Source organism: Canis aureus, chromosome 2, assembly GCF_053574225.1.
Source record: "Canis aureus isolate CA01 chromosome 2, VMU_Caureus_v.1.0, whole genome shotgun sequence".
NCBI classification, from domain to species: domain Eukaryota; kingdom Metazoa; phylum Chordata; class Mammalia; order Carnivora; family Canidae; genus Canis; species Canis aureus.
Window position 1 is genome coordinate 71,797,332 of NC_135612.1, and position 20,660 is coordinate 71,817,991.

A 20,660-nucleotide genomic window follows, 5' to 3' on the forward strand; every position below is an offset into this window, starting at 1 on the left:
CATGACCACCTCACAGAAATCTGGGAATTGTGATCACATGCACACAAAATATCTCCAGTCCAGCCTTACCACCTTGGGCAGAGGACCCAGAGCCTTTCAGGCTGTGGTGAGGATTAGGGTTTTATCAAGATCATGCCAGCAAGGGGTTTCCAGCAAATGTCCTAGTCAGGGTCACACTGGATTAGGGCCCGCCTGAATGACCTCACCTCAGCTTGATCACATCTGCAAAGATGCTACTTCCAAATAAGGCCATATTCACTGGTAACTGGGGCTTAGAACTTCAATGTATCTTTTTGGGAGGACACAATTTAACCCATAACAACCTTCAAGGGATGGCGGTCCCTCATGATTAAGGGGATATCCAAGTAGAAACGGACTAGCCACCTATAAGGTGTGCTAGAGAGAATATTTCTGCTCTGACCAATAATTTAGACCAAATGACCCCCAGGATTCTTTGTAGCATCAAGCCTTTGATGTTGTCACTCTTCTCCCATGGAGGAAGGGACCATCCTCATGGCTCCTTCCAGAGCATCCTGCTCCAATGCCACCTTGTCGGGAAAGCTGCTCCCAACATACTGACTTAACACAGAATTCCCTGCTCCCTACTTGGTTATTTTGCATAAATCCATCACCTCCTTATATTTCATATTTATTTATTTTATGTCCCCCAACCATGGACAGCGTGTAAACACAAAGACTCTACTATGGTCCCTGCTATATCTAGAGAGAGCCTAGCAAAAGGAATTGCTCCTCAAATGTCTCCTGGATGGATAAAACTGAAATCCTAAATTCACAGGGCCACATCTATCTGGGAGCCTGACTCCCTCCCGATTCCTCTAGCCCCTCTGCCTGACCGAGCCTACGCCTTCCTGGTGAAGTTTCTTATCTCCCATTTAAGAGCCAGAGTCCGCCCCTCACCCTGTGCATGGCCCCATCCCATGCCACCTGTACCCCATACCATCTTGCCAGGACTGTCTGAGTCTGTCTTCTCTGTGAACTGTGAGTTTCTGGAGGGTGTGGAGCACTCTTGACCCATCTCAGCATCCATGGTGCCCAGAAAATGGCTCTGAGTGAGAAAGTGCTTGGGAAACGGTTCCATGAGGGAGTAAGTGAGCAAAAGCAGGATCAAGGGCTGTGAAGGGCTAACCTGCCAGCTGGTCTTCTAAACTGCATACTGTGATCACTGCTAATCCAGAATCTTCGGTGACAACCCATCTCCTAGACAGCTGACATCCCCCAGCACCGAAATACTCATGACATTTAGGAATCTCAGGCCAATGCCCCCCTCCAACACCCCCTGCACAGACCACAGTGATCAGGAGGGAATATCCTCCCTAAGAGATCTGTGTACATGAGTGTCAACTGAGTGTTTTGGGTATTTTCATGTATTTGTGAAAAAATAGACAAAAATAGCAAAAACAACAAAGCAAAGATTTTCAAAGTCAAGTCTGAATTAAATCCCTGGGTAAGCAGCACGACACCAAATCGATGAATGCTTGGAAAGAAAGGCACTTTGTAATTCCCACTGAAATTGAACTGGCAAGGGGGCAGGACGTAATTCTGGTGTCAGTGTTGACCTTCTCAAAGGCCAATGGACCCCAATCCAAATCCAAGCTTGAAGCCCACGCCCCAGTCCAGTCTCCACAACCTGTCCAGCCTCCCTCTCCATCCAAACGTCCCCAGCATGCCACCCAGCCACAGGTCAACAACCTGGGATAATCTGATGGCCCGGCGTTTCTGAAGCTCATGCCCCTGCCTGAGTCACTGCTGTGTCCCCAGGCAGCCTCCCTAGTGACTGACCACACACCAAACCTCCAGCCCACAAGCCTCTCTTCACAAGAAGGGCTCTACACGAGGTTGTCAGAGCCCCAGAATCACCTTCATGATGCCCAGCATGGTGTGTAATCATGTATTTTCCCATGTGATTCTCTCATGAAGGCCTGTCCCCCTACCCCACGCTACACTATGAGCTCCAGGGGGCCAGGACCCTGCCTGTTGGACTCACAGTAGCATTTCCAGCCTCCCCCCTCCACACCCCATGGACTGAACAAGTGCATGACATGCTCGGGTAGAGCAAGGAATTAGACGCTGGGAGTCACTGAGTCACTGTAGCCCATTTCTGCAATATCTCTGAGGCTGAGTCACAGAAAGAAGCCACGGAGTCCAATGTGCAGAACAGAGACAAGAACTAAAGGGTCTGGAAACAGGTGAATCACTTACTGTGAGCCTGGCCAGAGTGCTTATTCTCAGCCCTGGGCAGACACGAGCTCGTTAAACCCTCACCTCCCGTGGGGCACATATCATCACCACCCTGTGTTCAGATGAGGCCCTGGAGGCAACAGACTGTGCTCAAGGTCATCTGATGATTAAATGACAGATCAGGAGTGGAGGGCTAGCACTGCCACTCACGTGGTCCAGCCTAGCCCAGGCTACTAGCTCTGTGTACTAGACATGGGATGCGAACACCTCTTCCATGGGCCAAAGATGGCCAACCTCATGCGTTAGAAGGGATTAGAGCTACAGGAAAGTGCCTTGATTTCCTATCAGACTGGCATGGGCAGAATGATCCTGGGGTGGCTGTGACTAGGGTATGTGACAAAGGGATTCTCCTATGCTGGATGGTAAACTGGCCTGCCCTCTATGGAGCCAATCCGACAGCATGTATGAAAAGTATACAATAAGGCAATTCCACTTCAAAGAATTCAAGCTGCAGTTAACTTTGCATGCATGCACAGAGCCCTTGGTTAACTGCCCTATGACCATTGGGGGCTGTGGAGCATGGGGTGACCACGTGGGCTCTGCACTCAGACCACCTGGGCTCACATCTTCCTACTTGCCGTGGGCCTCTGGGCAAGTGACTCACACTCCGAGCTTTAGTCTCCTCATCTGTAAACAGTCCTTAGCATAGAGGCCGCTCTGAGGAGTAGACAGGTTAATGCACATAAAACAGTCAGAAGTGTACTAGCTGATAAGATCCAACAGTACGGGAAAAGGATTATTCACCACAACCAGGTGGGATTTATCCCTGGGCTGCAGGGGTGCTTCAACCTCCACAAATTAATCACATGATAGATCACATTAATAAAAGAAAAGACAAGGGCCATAGGATCCTTTTGATAGGTGCAGAAAAAGCATTTGATAGAATACAGCATCCTTTATCGATTAAAACTCTCCACAGTGTAGGGATAAAAGGAACATACCTCAATATCGTAAAAGTTATATTCAAAAGACCCACAGTGAATATCCTCAATGGGGAAAAACTGAGAGCTTTCCCCTAAGGTCAGGAACATGACAGGGATGTCCACTCTCACCACTGTTGTTCAACATAGTACTGGAAGTCCTAGCCTCAGCAATCAGACAACAAAAGAAATAAAAGGCATTCAAATCAGCAAACAAGTCAAGCTTTCACTCTTCTCAGACAAGAAATACTCTGTAGAAAACCCAGATTCTACCAAAAAATTGCTAGAACTCATACAGGAATTCAGCAAAGTCTCAGGATACAAAAACAATGCACAGAAGTCAGTTGCATTTCTATACAGTGATAATGAGATAGAATAAGGAGAAATCAAGGAATCAATCCCATTTACAATTGCACCAAAACTCCATAAGAAACCTAGGAATAAACCTAACCAAGGAGGTAAAAGATCTGTACTCTGAAAACTATCGAACACTTACGAAACTGAGGAAGACACAAAGAAATGGAAAAACATCCCATGCTCATGGATTAGAAGAACAAATATTGTGAAAATGTCTATGCTATCCAAAGCAATCTACACATTCAATGCAGTCCCTATCAAAATATCATCAGCATTTTTGAGAAGTGGAACAATTTTAAATTTGTATGGAACCAAAGACCCCAAACAGCCAGAAGAATGTTGAAAAGGAAAACCAAAGCTGGAGGCATCACAATTCCAGACTTCAAACTGTATTACAAAGCTGTGATCATCAAGACAGCATGGTGCTGGCACAAAAACAGACACATAGATCAATGGGACAAAATAGAGAACTCAGAAATGGACCCTCAACTCTATGGTCAACTAATTTTCGACAAAACAGGAAAGAATATCCAATGGAAAAACGACAGTCTCTTCAACAAATGACGTTGGGAAAATTGGACAGCCACGTGCAGAAGAATGACACTGGACCACTTTCTTAGACCATACACAAAGATAAATTAAAAATGGATGAAAGACCTAAATGTGAGACAGGGATGCATCAAAATCCTAGAGGAGAACACAGGCAGAAACCTCTGTGACGTTGGCCACAGTAACTTCTTGCTAGACACATCTTCAAAGGCAAGGGAAACATAGGCAAAAAATGAACTATTAGGACTTCACTCAGATAAAAAGATTTTGCACAGCAAAGCAAACAGTCAATAAAACTAAAAGAAAACCTACAGAAGGGAGAAGATATTTGCAAGTGACCTATCAGAGGGGGTAGTATCCAAAAAGGCTAGTATCCAAAATCTACAAAGACTTTACCAACTCAACATCCAAAAAACAAAGAATCCAGTCAAGAAATGAGCAGGAGATGTGAAAAGACATTTCTCCAAAGAAGACATACAAATGTCCAAAAGACATAAAGAAATGCTCAATATCACGGGCATCAGGGGTATACAAATCAAAACCACAATAAGGTATCACCTCACATCAGTCAGAATGGCTAAAATAAACAACTTAGAAAACAAGAGATGTTGGCAAGGATGCAAAGAAAGGAGAACCCTCTTACACTGTTGGTGGGAATGCAAAGTGGTGCAGCCCCTCTGAAAAATAGTATGGAGGTTCCTCAAAAAGTTAATATAGAGCTACCCTATGATCCAGCAGTTGCACTTCCAGGTATTTATTCAAAGGATACAAACATAGTGATTTGAAGACGCACCTGCACCCCAGTCTTGATAGCACAATAGCCAAACTGTGGAAAGAGCCCAGATGTCCATCGGCAGATGAATGGATAAAGAAGACGTGGTGTATACATGCAATGGAATATTACTCAGCCATCAAAAAGAATGGCATCTTGCCATTTGCAATGATGTGGATAGAACTAGAGTGTTTTATGCTAAGTGAAATAAGCCAGTCAGCAAAGACTGATTGATTTCACTGTAAGTGGAATTTAAGAAACAAAACATAAACATAGGGGAAGGGAAGGAAAAATAAAGGTGAAATCAGAGAGAGAGACAAACCAGAAGAGATGCTGAACTCTAGGAAACAAACTGAGGGTTGCTGGCGGGGAGGTGAGTGGGGGGATAGGGTAACTGGGTGATGGGCATTAAGGAGGGCATGTGATGGCATGAGTCCTGAGTGTTCTATGCAACTGATGAATCACTGAACTCTACCTCTGAAACTAATAATACACTATATATTAACTTAATTGGATTTAATGGCACTTGGGTGGCTCAGTGGTTAGCATCTGCCCTTGGCTCAGGTCGTGATCTTGCATCTTGGGATTGAGTCCTGCACTGAGGCTCCCCACAGGGAGCCTGCTATGTCTCTGCCTCTCTCTGTGTCTCTCATGCATAAATAAATAAAATATTTAAAAATAAACAAACAGTTTAAATAAATAATAAATAAAACAATCAGAGCTGTCTCTCACTCATATTGAACTCCCAGTAAATTCAGTAATCATTACTATTATTAGGATATTATGCAGCCACTTAAAGTTAAGAACAGGCTGTTCTATTGTTATAGATGTTGAACAATCTCCAAGACTGCTGAAAAGTGGGGAAAAAGAAGCAAAACAATGTGCAAGGTATGCTATTATTTTATGTTTTAAAACAGGAGGATATGTGTATATGCATATGTCCATAAACGATCTCCAAAGATACGTGGCATGAGGAATGGATGCCTTCAGGTGCAGGCATGAGAAGACAATTTGATTTTCACAGTACAGCCTTTTATGCCACTCTAATTCTTTGCCACATTCACTATTTAGTATTCAAAAAATTGGCTAAGAGACAGAAAACAAAACACAACAAAATGTGGGCATTAATCAAAGTCGGGGACTATGCGTGTGCTCTTCCCTGGGACACAGGGAGTTTCTTGGTTGCTTTTGACAACCTATCTCCAGGCCTATCTGTGGCTGGTGCTAGACCTACCATGTATAATAGCAGAGTCAGGGTAGTGGTCCAGGGCAGGACCCCAAAAGTCTGCTAGAAGCACCACCATCCCCAGAAAAGCTGGCTCTAGTCCTGCTTGCATGCATGGACTTCCTGTTTGTGACTCCTTTCCATGTGGTTGGACTGGCTAATCAAACTGGCCAGTGCTGGCAAGGGCCCATGCATATCTCCCTCTCCTCAGGGCCCCTTCTGGTGGAGGAGCTCTATGAGGGAATTGATGGGGTCCAGGGGTTGGCACTCGGCACAAGCAGCCACAGCACCTGGTGACTGGGAGCAGGAAGTCTCTGAAATTGGCTTTATTGAGCAGGAATGCAGAGTCTCACTGTGGAGCTCATTACACCGCACAGAGAGCCACATCCTCCGACCTAGCTTTTCGATGTAATGAAAGTGATGGGCGATTTATTTTTTTGGCCAGGTTGGAGAACATGCCTGATATAGGTCTTATTTCCCAATTGGCTCAGGATTCAATGTTTAAAGGAGATAAGGAGCTCTTTATTGACCCCCTCAGATACTCCAACAGTTGAGGGGATTCCTTTTATCTCCAAGAAACCCCCAAGAGGATGCATGAACCTCACGGCCTGGATGGGGTGGTGTGGATTAGGAGAGATGCTAAGTCAGGGATAATATCACATCATACCCTGCAAAGGTTCCCCGGATCAGGTGTAAACCACTTGCACCCGGCAGAGGTGCTTTCATGATTATTCCAGCTTGCACAATCTCACTGTGCTGTATTTATTCGCGTGTGAGTTCTTTCCCTCATAGACGGTGGGCATCTTGGGGGTTCTTGCTTTTCTTGGCTTCTTCTCCAGCACCTCACCTAGCAGAGTGCCAGGCGCTCAGCAGGAACTAAGAAAACACCTGCTGGAAGAAGGAAAGCGTCTCCTCCAAGAAACCCTCACCTTGCTGGGAAGAGGGCAGCGAGGGTTGCCATGGAAACCAGATGGAGCATGACTGCTGCGCTGCTCTACCGCAGCTCCTGTTTGGTCCTCCATAAAAATCCCACTCTGGCTTGTCAGCCGCTGGCAAGCACCCAGCACCCAGGGAATGGGGCAGCAGGGCACAGGTGTGTGGGCGGGGCTTCGCCTCAGCTGGCCTGGGGTGCTTGCCAGTCGAGCGAGGCTCTAGGTGAATGAACCCTGACATCATCCTTCTGGAAGTCCAGGACTGGTCTAGACATGGGTCACCTGTACAGTGGGTTGGGGTGAGAGGGAGTCAGGGGGGCTAGGAGTCCCCTCTTTTGGACACTAAGCCTTTTCCAGACACCTTTCCATGTGTCCAGGTTTCTGAAACCTCTGCACTTTTTGAGGACATCAGGAGGCCCTATCAGGCTCCCAAGCCCCATACACATGAGGTCCCCTTGCCAAGAATGCCCCCATTCCTTTCCCATCGGTGTCCTAAAGACCCCTCAATACCCAGTGCAAATTTCACCCACAGATTCACTCACAAGGCATTGCTAACACTTAGCTAGTGCTGCTGGACTCGGTCCAAACAAGGGCTTGGGAGTCTAATGTGGGCAACACACACATGGAGCATTACAAAACCACTCAGTGAGGGTCCTGACGGAGGCCCAAGGGCAGAGAGCTTACCCGAGTCTGGTTTGTGTCTTTACTGTGTAAATGCCCAGTGCTTGGCATCTACAAGATGCTTTGGTGCTTGATCCAACAGGAAGCAAAAGAAGCAGGTAGCGGGGCAGGTGCATGAGAGGGCAGGGGAGGAGATTGTTTAGAATCTGAGAACATTATCATCAGCTTCCTAAAACCCACACCCACCCCCATGAGAACTTCAGTGGAATATCTGGCAATATGTCATGAGTGCAATTATTCAAGACCCTACTATGTGCAAGGAGCCCCATGGAGAGATGAGGGAGTATGGAACTAGTCACAGAAAGAGCTGCCCCACCTGGACTATGCGCCCTCTCCCTCCTGGTGAGCCTCCTCTTACAATCCAAGACGGATCTCCATCCATGGGCTTGGAGCGAGGAAGCACCAGAGGGCCCAGCCTTGCTCAGAAGACCCAGCTTTGAGCTCTGCACCAACCACTTCTGAATGGAGAGAAGTGACCATTTCTAATGGCCCTGGTCTGAAGACAACCCTCAGGTTGTTCCAGAAACAACTGTATGACTTACCCAGTCCACAGACCCCCTCAAATCTCTCCTTCTCTCTCATTCTTTTGAGATTTCTCTTTCTTTTTTTTTTTTTAATGCTTTTTAAAAAAGACCTCTTTTTTTGAGAGAGAGAAAGAGATAGGAGAGCACAAGCAGGGAAGAGAGGGAGAAGGAGACTCCCCCCTAAGCAGGGAGCCCGACATGAGGCTCGATCCCAGGACCCTGGGATCATGACTTGAGCCAAAGGCAGACACTAAACCAACTGAGCCACCCAGGTGCCCCATCTTTTCAGATTTTTCTGATCATTTCCTTAAATAACGGCCACCCAGGGATACCAGGTCCAAATCCCTGGAATCTGGAAATGTGGTCTTATAAAAACAAAGGACCTTTGGAAGTGTAATTAAGTGAAAGATCATGAGGTGTGGAGATCACCTTGGCTTATCTGTGGGCCCTAAACCCGATCACAAATGTCTCCCTAAGGCAGAGGCAGAGGAGACTGGATACATACAGATGGGGAGGAGTCCACCTGGAGGTGGAGACTAGAGGGACATGGCCACAAGTTGAGGACTGCTGCTAGCAGCCCCAGAAGCTGGAAGAAGAGGGAAGGACTCCACCCTGGAGTGTCTGACGGGAGGCGGCCCTGCCAACAGCTTGTCTTTAGCCCAGTGAAACCAACTCTGGGCCTCTGGCCTCCAGCCCCGTGAGAGAATAACTCTGTTCCTTGGGGCTCCCAAGTGTGTAGTGAGTTATTAGAGTGGCCACAGGAAATACTCCTCCAGCTCACCCACAACGCAGCGTGCAGCCAGCTTCTGTCCTAGCACCTACGAGGCAGCCGCGGTTATCCGTACGCGATAGATATGGCACCTAGAGTCACCTGCTAGTAAGTGGCACTGCTGGGACCCAATTCAGGTAGTCGTGTGTCTCAACCCCATCTCTTAACCCCTGGGCTCTACCACTTGACCTCCAGCAGCCTCTGTACCTCCCACCAGAGCACCTGCAGAAACGAGTCCTACATCCAGGCCGCCGGACCTCCAGCCTTGTGTGGGCACTCTCCCTACCTGCTAATTCTTTGGGGTTCTGCTAGAAGCCACCTCCCCACTCTGGCAGGACTATCCTATACCTTCCTACAGTACTCCCCTCTTCTTCCCCATGTCATCACCTCACACTTCATTGGGAAGTATCATATAGGGACGTGCCATGTTCACACCTCCCATCACGCACCTGCAGGCATCTCTGCATGCTCTGGACTTCCCTTCCCAGGACAATGGCCCCAACCTCTCTCCGGTGGTGACACCAGAGCTCTGGCTCCCAGCCTCTCAGTACCATTTCCTGCAATTGTCCCTGAGCCTCCCCTGTCTGTGGAGGACCATCCCCAGCAGAGCATTCAGAGCCTCTGGCATCACCGTAACTGTCCTTCTCGTGGCCCCGGGTTCTCTTTACTCTGATGCTTCCCTGCACAGCAGGCTGGCCATTCCTTCTTCTAGGACTCTTTTTCTCTCCTGCTCTCATTCCCCTGGTTTCCTGTCACTTTGCTGAGGGTGTAAAGGCTATGGTTCCTGAGGCGCCTTCCCATTCCCCTCCACACCTCTCTCCACTTTCTGGGGGTTTCCCCCTCCTTCCCTGTCCTGCCACCTGCAGTCCCCACTCCTACCCCGCCTGCATCTGAACAGACCTTCGGGCTCCTCCTGACATATCCATCTGGTGTCTGTAGGTATCTCCAACTCGCCCAGCTCAGAAAGGCCTCTAGATCTTTTCCTCAAAACTCAGTCTCCCTCTTTCCTCGTCTTAGGAAGCAGCAGCACCTTCCCCCCAGGTGCTGACAGCTCTTCTCCCACAGACCCCACTCCCAAGCCATCAGTGGGTGCTGCTGCTCCTCCTCCCTCATCCATACCTTGATTCTGCAGACCTCTGTGGAGCCTGTGGGAGGGACATCACACAGACCTACCCCCTGGAGGTCCTCCTGGAACATCAGCCCTGAGTGAGAGGCCGGGTGCAGCCCAGCCAAGGGACTAGTGGCTGCCAAGTGAATGTTGCTCTGCGAGGGTGTCCCGCCACAGCCCAACCCCCTGGGGCCAACTCTGGGCAGCCTATGAGGCCACGTCAAACCTGAACCTGCAGCGCTAACTTCTGGTTGGAGTAACCCTGCCCCTTCTCACCATCTTTCCTGTCCAGAGAGGCCCCAATCTACCTGCTGGTGACTCTCCATCAAGCTTGCCACTGTTGTATGGCCCTACCTCCACAAGCACCTACTGTGTGCCAGGCAGTGCTTGAAGCACTCAGAATAAATCAGCACACAAGACAGAAAGTCCCCACCTTTGTGAACTTCCTGCCTAGCTGGGAAGACAGAATCCAACATTAAAGACAAGACAAGACACAGACAAGACACCTAAGGTGGCTTCTGACAGCCTTGAGTGACAGGAAGAAAGTCAAGGGTGGGGAAGTCAGGATGAATAATGGAAGCTGCTCCAGGTCATGCTCACACTGGTTCTGCGTGACCCTCCAGCCCACTTCCGTGTGCTACTGCCACGCTGGCCTCATCCCCTTCTAGACCGTAAGTGCCCACGTATGTCCCTCCCTGAGCTCCATCCATGCAGCCCCCACGGGGTGCTCACCACTCAAGTCTCAGCTCTCCTGAGCCTCCCCTAGAGGGCCTCCCGGTACCCCCAGGGGAAAGCGAGCCCCTGCTATTCTGCAACAGAGCATTTTGCTGCTTTATAGCCCCTCCACACCATGGAACTGCAGGGTTATCCACACGGGCCTTCATATTCCGCTTGTGTGCATCCCACGAGGACCACCACCCGGACGATTTGCCAGTGTCGAGCCAGGGCCTCCTGTGTTTTAAAAATGATTGCACACAGGAGCAAATTACCCAGAAAGAACAAACGAACTACCAGAATTTGGGGTGAGCTGCTCCATTACCCTGAGTTCCGGAAATGAGAAACAAAATCACATCTCAGCAGCATTAATATAGAATAGAAATGGTGCAGTTGTAAAAAAAATCCTACTACATGGTGGGTGCAGGAAACCACTCAAGGCATGAATCTAAAAGCCTCAATTCAACCAGTACTCACCGAATGCCTACTCTGTTCGCCTAGAAACCACAATTTAGAGACAGTCTAGAACAGGATGCTGGCAACATCAAAAGATAGTGTTGGGGATCCCTGGGTGGCTCAGTGGTTAGCGTCTGCCTTCGGCTCAGGGTGTGATCCTGGAGTCCCGGAATCGAGTCCCACATCAGGCTCTCAGTGAAGAGCCTGTTTCTCCCTCTGCCTGTGTCTCTGCCTCTCTCTTTCTGTGTATCATGAATAAATAAATAAAATCTTAAAAAAAAAAAAGATAGCTATGAGCTTCCTTTAAATAACAGGAAATGAACACTGGCCTGGACTTACTTTCTTCTTTCCCTTTGTGTTTCTGGAAAATTCTAAGTGCCATCTTTTTTAAAAGCTGTTTTGTCAATAGAACAGTGGATCTGAAAGGATATGGGCCTGGGGGCAAACCCATCACCAGTCACTTGTGTGACCTTAGGCAAAACCAATCAAACTTTTTAGACATCAGCTTCCCTTCCAGAACCATTGTGAGAATTACCTAAGGTCACAGACAAGAGGTGCCTGGCAGTGATCTGGGCCAGAACAATGCTAGAGCTAAGACACTGTGGGGCTCTCTGTGCTTCTAGAAACTTCCAGGAGCAGACAGAGGTACCCAGTTCTCCCAGTTCCTCCTCCCTCTTGCCTCTGCCTGTCCAGAGCTAAGCTGCCTCCATTATGACAACTATCTAAGAGCCTGACACAAATCCAAGGAAACCCCTCTCCCTCAGATACTCTCAGTGAGACAGCCCATGAAGAAATGATGTAAAAGATAAACCACCACGCAAACCAGGGAGATGCTCTTTATCAAAGGTAAATCAGCAAAAGAGACCAAGGTCAGGGCTCTGATGGGTCTGAGAAAGGAGGCAGCAATCAAGTCACATAATGACATATTTAGAAGCCCAGCTAAACTTGACATAAGAATTACAAATGGGATAAATTATTTGTTAGAGAAAAAAAGCTTTTTTTTTTTTTTTTTTAATTTTTTGGTGGAGAGACAATCACAGACTTCCATGCATACTAAGCCTCTGACATTCTGAGTGACATTTTCTTTCTGGAAGCTCCAAAGCCCAACTTTAAGTCAAGATGGAAAGATTAAAAGTAACTGACAATGCTATGATTGAAAAACAAACAAACAAAAACCAGGTCCCTAAAACGAGCATTCAACCACGGAGTCTGAAACACAGCGAGTGTTCAATAAATAATGAATGTTGGGATGGGGGCGGTGGGGGAGGGGGCGGGGGAAGAGAGGGGGAAGGGAGGAGACCAGGACAAATGCAGCTCTCTCCAGCTGAGCACTCTCAGGTCATGCTCCACAATCCATGTTAAACACTCTTCAGGCAAAACAAGAGGGGCTCCCAAGGAGAAATAAATATAAAATTCCAGAGGTCCGAGGGGATTTACAAGAATAAAATCTTGGTAACCTCAATGTCCTCCGAGCACTCTACACACCAGGACCAGCACATCGCAGCCTGTTCACTTCATAGAATGTGGGGCTCAAGGAAGCCCGTGCTCCTTATACACCATCACTTCTTGAACTAACAACAAAGACAGGATGATTGATACCTTCCATATGATACTAATACCGTTCACGTTATACGCTGTTACTATGATGTTATTATATGCACTGTTGCGTATTAGTACACACGTACTGTGTATGTATGTAATACACACGTATTACATATATACATATGCTAATTATAACCCTAATTCCTTTGGCCAGAGGTTGCAGAGTACGACCTACCTGCAAATTAAATTTCTAGGTGCCGATCACACAAGCCAAGTCATCTCACTCTACTTTTCCTTTCCATGTTTTAGAAGACAACAGACTTTTAGCTAGGCAACACCTTTATAATCACCTGCGCCTACCATTTAATGTAATGAGAGACATTCATGAATCTCTGCCAGTTGCCAGCCACCCTTCTCTCCACTACCCATCCACTCTTCCCCTCCCTCTTTCCTCTTGGGTAGCGTGGCAAATTCTGATTTGTTGCCCTTGGCATTCTGAAGAGGGAATTAAGCTAAAATGAAGGATCACACCTGAATGGCTGTGCAAAGCGCAGTTAGCCACGCCACAAGAGCCCAGACCCAGAAACAGATGAACAAGACCCAATGCCCAGCTGGGTGCAAGGACAGCCCAGCAGGTATGGGCCTGAAGGTATGACACTGCAGGATGGCACTCAGCTGGGAAGGGACAACCCTCAGGCAGGATGGAAGTCCCTCTGTGCTCAGAACCCCCATAGCTCACAAAGTGCCAAGAGTTGGACACGAGAGAGCACTTCTCAGACCAGTGACCAGTCACTCCTAAGGAAGTAGAGACAGTGCTCTCCATTTCTTGTGCTCTCTTGAGTCCGTCTCTGCCCGCCACGGGACAGTTTCCAGGCCCCAGGGAGACAGGACCAGAGCTGTTCGATCTTGCTCCCAGGCTCTCCCACTATCAGTTGCAGTTTGCACCGCTCTTAAGACTCCTAGAAGGGATGAGCATCTTGAGTGCTTCTCTTTACCATCTGCTCATCTCCTGTTAAGTCAGGCCCCAACTCAGAGATGCAAAACTCCAGGGAAGACTCTGCCACCAAGTCCCTTTCCCATCATGAAACTGGCACTTCTGGTTTCCCCCACCCGGAGATGAAGAAACCAGGATTCAGAGAATATTTGTGAAACATAACATGGCTGAGATTCTACAGAGAAAGCTCCAGTCTTGTCCTGTCACTTACTAAATGTGTGGCTGTTCTACACCTCTTCACTTAGAAGAGCATTAGATCCTTCAACTAGCAAATAGGAAAAAGAGGATGCCTTATTGAAGAGCATTAGTATGGGGACCAAAGGCACACAATCAAAATGACCCAGGCATACCTCATAAAGATAAAAAGCTTCTGCACAGCAAAAGAAACAGTCAACAAAACTAAAAGACAACCTACAGGATGGGAGAAGATATTTGCAAATGACGTATCAGATAAAGGGCTAGTATCCAAGATCTATAAAGAACTTATCAAACTCAGCAGCAAAGAAAAAAACAATCCAATCATGAAGTGGGAAAAAGACATGAACAGAAATCTCACAGAGGAAGACACAGACATGGCCAACAAGCACATGAGAAAATGCTCCGCACCATTGGCCATCAGGGAAATACAAATCAAAACCACAATGAGATACCACCTCACACCAGTGAGAATGGGGAAAATTAACAAGACAGGAAACAAAAAATGTTGGAGAGGGTGTGGAGAAAGGGGAACCCTCTTGCACTGTTGGTGGGAATGTGGACTGGTGCAGCCACTCTGGAAAACTGTGTGGAGGTTCCTCAAAGAGTTAAAAATAGATCTGCCCTATGACCCAGCAATTGCACTGCTGGGGATTTACCCCAAAGATACAGATACAGTGAAACACTGGGACACCTGCACCCCGATGTTTCTAGCAGCAATGTCCACAACAGCCAAACTGTGGAAGGAGCCTCGGTGTCCATCGAAAGATGAATGGATAAAGAAGATGTGGTCTATGTATACAATGGAATATTACTCAGCCATTAGAACGACAAATACTCACCATTTGCTTCGATGTCGATGGAACTGGAGGATATCATGCTGAGTGAAATAAGTCAATCAGAGGACAAACATTATATGGTTTCATTCATTTGGGGAATATAAAAATTAGTGAAAGGGAATAAAAGGAAAGGAGAGAAAATGAGTGAAAAAATCAGTGAGGGTGACAAAACATGAGAGACACCTAACTCTGGGAAATGAACAAGGAATGGTGGAGTGGTGAAAAGGGAGATGGGCAGGGGTGGGGTGGGGTGACTGGGTGACGGGCACTGAGGGGGGCACTTGACAGGATGAGCACTGGGTGTTATGCTACATGTTGGCAAATTGAACTCCAATAAAACAAAACAAAACTAAACTAAACTAAAAACTAAAAACTAAAAAAAAAATGACCCAGGCATAGGACAAGACCAGGAGCTAGGACCACAACCTAGGAGCAACAATAGAGAGCAGGCACAGGATATGGGACATAATAAAGTTTCAGAAACTTTAAGATAATTATGCTTCATATGTTTGAAGAAGTAAAAGATGAGACAGCATTTTAGAAGACAACTGGAGAAAGGACACGTATAAAGAAGCCCTCTGCAAATATTTGCAAAAGGGACAGGAGGAAAAGCCACGCTGATGAGCCTCATCGAGTGAGACACTGTGGCCAGTGCAGCAGCATCCTGATCGCAAGCATGCACCCTGCAGCCAGACTGCCTGGGCTTGAGCCTGGCTCTCTGTTTTCAAGTGTGTGCCCTGGGGCAAGCTCCACAGCCTCTCTCAAATCCTCATCCATGAGATGGTAAGAGCAGCAGTACCTGCTCCATAGGGTGGCTAAGAGGATTACAAGTTAGTATTCATGAAGTGTTTGGAACTGGGTCTGGCTCTAGGTTCTACTGTACACAGGAGGTACATTGTTAAGTATTCGTTAAATAAATAAAAAGAACGGAATTCAGTTCGGCAAACAAACTGCCTGGCCTGGCCCCTCTCTCCAGCCTCTTCCTTTATTTCTCTGTACTCAATACCTCAATCCACACATCAGTTGAACCAAGTTACTGTGCTTCACCAAATGCATCTTGCTCATTTCCTATCCTTTCATCTGCCCTTTCTTCCCTCTGCCTGAAGTCTTCCTTCTCTTAGTCTACCTGGAAAGCCTCCTTTTAGCAGCAGGGTGTTCATCAAACTTTTATGGTCACTTTCATTTATGTGACTGTCTTTCCCATTAGATCATAGCACAAACTACATCTTATTCATCCCTTTTCCCAAATACTAAGCATAGCTATGGTTCCACAATGACTACTGGGTAACACATGAATGATTAACTGAATGAATGAATGAGTGAATGAATGCAACATACTCAGTGTTTGCTCTCAGGCCAGTGCAGTTAAGCAGTCATCATAACCAAGCAAGTATAATGTGATTGAGAATTCTTACTCTTCTAAGGCTTGAAGCATGCTCCCAGGGTCTTCTGAAGACAGAATGTCAATCATTTGGTCATTCAGCGCAAGGTCCTCATTGACACCATCAGCTGAGGTAAACTGGGAGTGCTCCAGCTTGCTCTCATGATGCTGAACCTGCAGGGAAATTTCAAGAATGGAGTAGGCCTTCTTATGAATGTCCTGTGCTGAGAAAATCATGGGGGAAAAGCAGGAACCTGCAGTCAGAGAAACTTGCTGGCCCCATCACCTGTGAGGAGGGTAAACTCAGACAAGACACTGCATTGCCCTGGGCCTCCATTTTCTCATCAAAGAAATGGGATCATAATTCCAGTAGCCCTGCATAGGGTTACTGTGCATATAAGCAAAACAATGTATGGAAAGGCCTCTGCAACTTGTAAAGACCTATAAAAATATTTCACTCAACAACAACAAAAATAAATAAAAATAAAAATAAAAATATTTCACCATCATCACCATCACCACCACCATCCTCATAATCGTCATTATCACCATTATCACCACCATCATCATCATCACCATTGTCATTATCACTATCACCATCATCACCATCATCATCACCACCATCACCATCATCAAAACCATCATCGTCACCATCATCACCATCACCATAATCATCATCGTACAGAGGGAGTTTCCAGTTGGCAGACAGACTTCGACATGCATCTGGCTGGTTTCTAATTAGAATATAGATTGTCAGATGGAAGTGAGATGGGAGATAATTAAGCCCAACCCAATGATTGGATCGTTTTGTCCTTATTATTAATTCTTCAAAGAGGTAATAACTATAGCAAATATTTAAGAATTCCTCTCCCTGCGCCTTGGATATGTTATCATCATGAAACTGTCACCACAAAATAAGTGCTGTTGCCCCCACATTACATACAAGAAACCACAGCTCAGAGGGGTTATCTGCATTCACATAGCCCATGAAGAGTCAGGGTTGGCATCTGGTCCCAAGTCGATCTAACTCATAAGATAGACGGAGCGAAGTGCCAGAAAAGGTGAAGAAGGCTGTCTTGTGTTTTATAGCACACTGTCTCACTGGTGGCCTTGGGCTGGCAAAAATAAAGAAAAATGTGAAAAGAGTTCATTCTGTGAACTTCAAGGGTCTTCAGGCCTTAAATCAACACTTTGCTTTCCTCTCTGCAGGTGTAATGATCAGCCTTTCATCTCCAGGAAATGATTCCTGCTCCTTCATCATAGCAGCAGGGAAGTTTTGTTCTGTGATTGATAGTGGCTCTGGGAGACAAGCTGAAGGTCTGTTAAGAGGGGCCCTTTGTCTCCTCCTCCCTTTCGCCTGCCACAGACACTGTGGGCCCATATCACTTTGAAATGACCAACCTCTCCTCTGGGAAGCAGACACCAAGAGAGCGATGAGACAGGCCCTCCAGCCTCCAGAAATGGCCCCCAGAAGCCAAGTCCAGCGTACATGTGGCCACTTGACCCAAGTGTTTCAACTTCATGGGCCTCAGTTTCCTCAATATAGAGTGAAGGGGAGGGATGGCTGATGTTCCCTTCAAGGTGCTGGGCCCCTGGGTAACACTGGGTCACAGCAGCTCCAGCCCTCCATGGCCCTGGAGGGACCAACAACATGCCATGACGCTTACTGCCTCAAGCATCTTCTCATGGAGCTCATTGCCCTCTATGAACTGCGGCTCTGATTTCCTTCCTGTCTGTCCAACCACTAATGGGCTGAAGGCTCGTTCATTCCCACACATTTATTCAGGGCTTTCCAAGCACCAGGTTCCGTACCAAGTAGTGGGGATGGTGGCAGATACCACCTGTTATCTACCCATGTCCCCTCGCCCTTACTGCTCCAGTGTCCACTAGCGCAAGATCTCTCAGCCAATACCCACACTTCTTTTCCTAAAGGCTTTTGCTGGCCCTCAGGGCCCATGCCAAGGAAATAAGGTCCCCCTGTGTCCGGCCCCTGCAGGAGCACTGGCAATACTGACTCTATCTGTGGCCCTCCATCTCATTCATGTCCTCTCTTGGGGCTATGTGTTCTGGCCCCTTGGAGATTAATATACATTCCTTAGAAATGCCCAGGAAGGCCAGAAGTGAGAGGTTTGTTTAGGCCTTCCATAATTTTTTTAAAGATAACATAGTCTTTCCCCCTCCTGATGCACAGATGGTGCCATGAGATCTAATGAAAGGGCAGCTGTCAGTGAGGTGCTCTCGAACCCATGAAGGTGTCAGTGGACCCTTTGATCTCACTACAGTGCCCTCTGCATGTCCCCTCACTCTATAAAATCTGTGGAGTGAGGTCTGGACTCTGTAAGAATAGCTGCTCAGCCCCTGGATCGCCCCTCACCTGATCACCTACCAATTAAGTTACCCTGAATAAAACTTTGTGTAAACAGTATGCAGTGGCCTGCTCTGTTCTCTGGTCTCAAAGTGCCTTCTCAGTGGGAAGGACAGGCCTTCCTTCCCTACCTTCTAACAGCCCCTATGCCCCCATGTCCTTGACTGATGACTAGCGGGGTGTAGTATATACTCCAGCTCCTTCCCTCCTTGGGTGGAATGATTCTGAGATGAGTTCCATACTGTCCCCAGAGGTCCCAGGCAGGGTGAAGCTCCAGGGGCCCACAGCAGTAACCTGACCAGCGGCCTTCCTTCCTGCCTCACTTCCCAACCCCACACCACTACCTCCTGGGATCACTTCCCATACAGGCTACTTGTGTTTGGGTCCTGGACCCGGGGTGTGCTTCTGTGGGAATCCAGACCAAGGCAGGAATAGAGAGAATAAGACGTTCACAGGTGGGCCCAACAGATTAGGAGGTGTGCTGGGTGGGGTCTATAGAAGCTAGTGCGGGAACCCAGAGAAAGGGCCCCCACCCCAGCCAGCACGACACTCACGAGGGGAATAGAGGATGGGAAAGCATCCGGGGTGAGTATAGTGAGCTGATGATCTCAGGGAACGCTGAGTTACTGCCTCGACTGGGGCTGAGGAGGGAAGAAGAAAATGGCAGCAAAGGTGGGCAGAAGCTGGCCCCGGGGGGCTTCCTAAGCCGGGCTGACAGATCCACTCTCTCCCTGAGGAGGAAGTGAGTGTGGACCATTGAGGAGTGTGGACCAGGACCTGAGTCAGTGTGGCAGGAACACAGAGCCGGCCACCCAGATGGAGGCTCCGTTATTCAGTCAGATCGCAAGGGGCCCTCAGCCCTGGCCACTTGCTGGAATCATCCAGAAAGCTTTAAAAACGATGAATGAGGGACGCCTGGGTGGCTCAGAGGTTGGGTGCCTGCCTTCAATTCAGGTCTGAACCCAGGATGTGGGATCAAGTCCCATATCGGACTCCTTGCAGGGAGCCTGCTTCTCCCTCTGCCTATGTCTCTGCCTCTCTCTCTCAGTCTGTGTCTATCATGAATAAATAAATCTTTAAAAAAAGATAAATAAAAACGATGAATGACAAGGACACATCCTGACATGGTTGTTAGAGTCTCTGCAGCTGAGCCCGGACATGAGCATGTGTCTGTCATCTCCCTGGGGATGGGGACATTCATCTAGGGCAGAGACTCACCTAGCTGGAGGATAAACTTCAACCTCACATCTCCTGCCAACCAATCCCCCTCCAGGTACAAAACACATATGGAGACTCACCTGATGCCTGGCAAACAGGCCTCCCTTTAAACACTGGTATCGAGCCATGAAGAAAAGTGTGACCCAGGTCAGCACAAAGGAGATGACAGAGGCTGTGAAGAATCCTGCTGCATGGAGGCCGTGATTTGGGACAACCTACAGGATGAGAGGAAGACAGGGGCTTGTCCATGGTCACGCTTCATATCTTTCAGTCAGGTCATAACTAAGAGTTACAGCAGAATAAGCACGGAGTCAGCGAGAATGGCCTGGGTTTGGACCCAACTGTCCCCACTGGCTGGTGGCCTGAGACCATCGCTGGACCTCTCTGGGCCTGTTTCCTCACAGCGTGGCTTCCACACAGTGCGTCGGAAGCCCTGAGCAGGATGAGCACTGCCAGGAAGTCAGCACGGTGGCTTGCACGCAGTAGGGCCACCCCCCTGCCGAGCCTGGCGTACCACAGGCACTCAAGAACATTAAATTCCCAAACCCACACGTAAGAAACCTAAGGCAGCACTAGGGGCCCGTGAGTTGTTTTGAGTCGGGGGCAGATTTCTGCAGAGGCCAGAGGAAGAATCTGTAGTGCCCTTCCCTTCTCCCCATGCTGTCTGCACCCCTCTTCCCAAAAACATCAGAAAGGCACCCCCCCCCCCAGCCCTCTCTGGACTTTAGGACCAGGCTAGAGGATGCACAGGGCAGGGAAGCATCGCACAGCAGGAGGTGGCTGGCTGCCAAGCAATCCAAAGACCTGGCTTAACATGCCCAGCCCTCTCTCTCCTCAGAGGCTTTCTCTGGACTCCAGCC

At 48.0% G+C, this 20,660-nt stretch overlaps 1 protein-coding gene across 4 annotated transcripts in view; it reads right to left on the reverse strand.

The window, feature by feature from the left end:
- Nucleotides 1-20,660, reverse strand: part of EVC2 (EvC ciliary complex subunit 2) — a 126,213-nt gene that overhangs the window by 64,513 nt on the left and 41,040 nt on the right. For all 4 annotated transcript variants that reach the window (XM_077878655.1, XM_077878644.1, XM_077878636.1 and 1 more), the window contains exons 8-9: nt 19,881-20,015; nt 16,252-16,391 (exon numbers count right to left, since the gene is read on the reverse strand). In XM_077878655.1, coding sequence (XP_077734781.1) covers nt 16,252-16,391; nt 19,881-20,015 — 275 coding nt within the window. The remainder of the gene's footprint in view (nt 1-16,251; nt 16,392-19,880; nt 20,016-20,660) is intronic.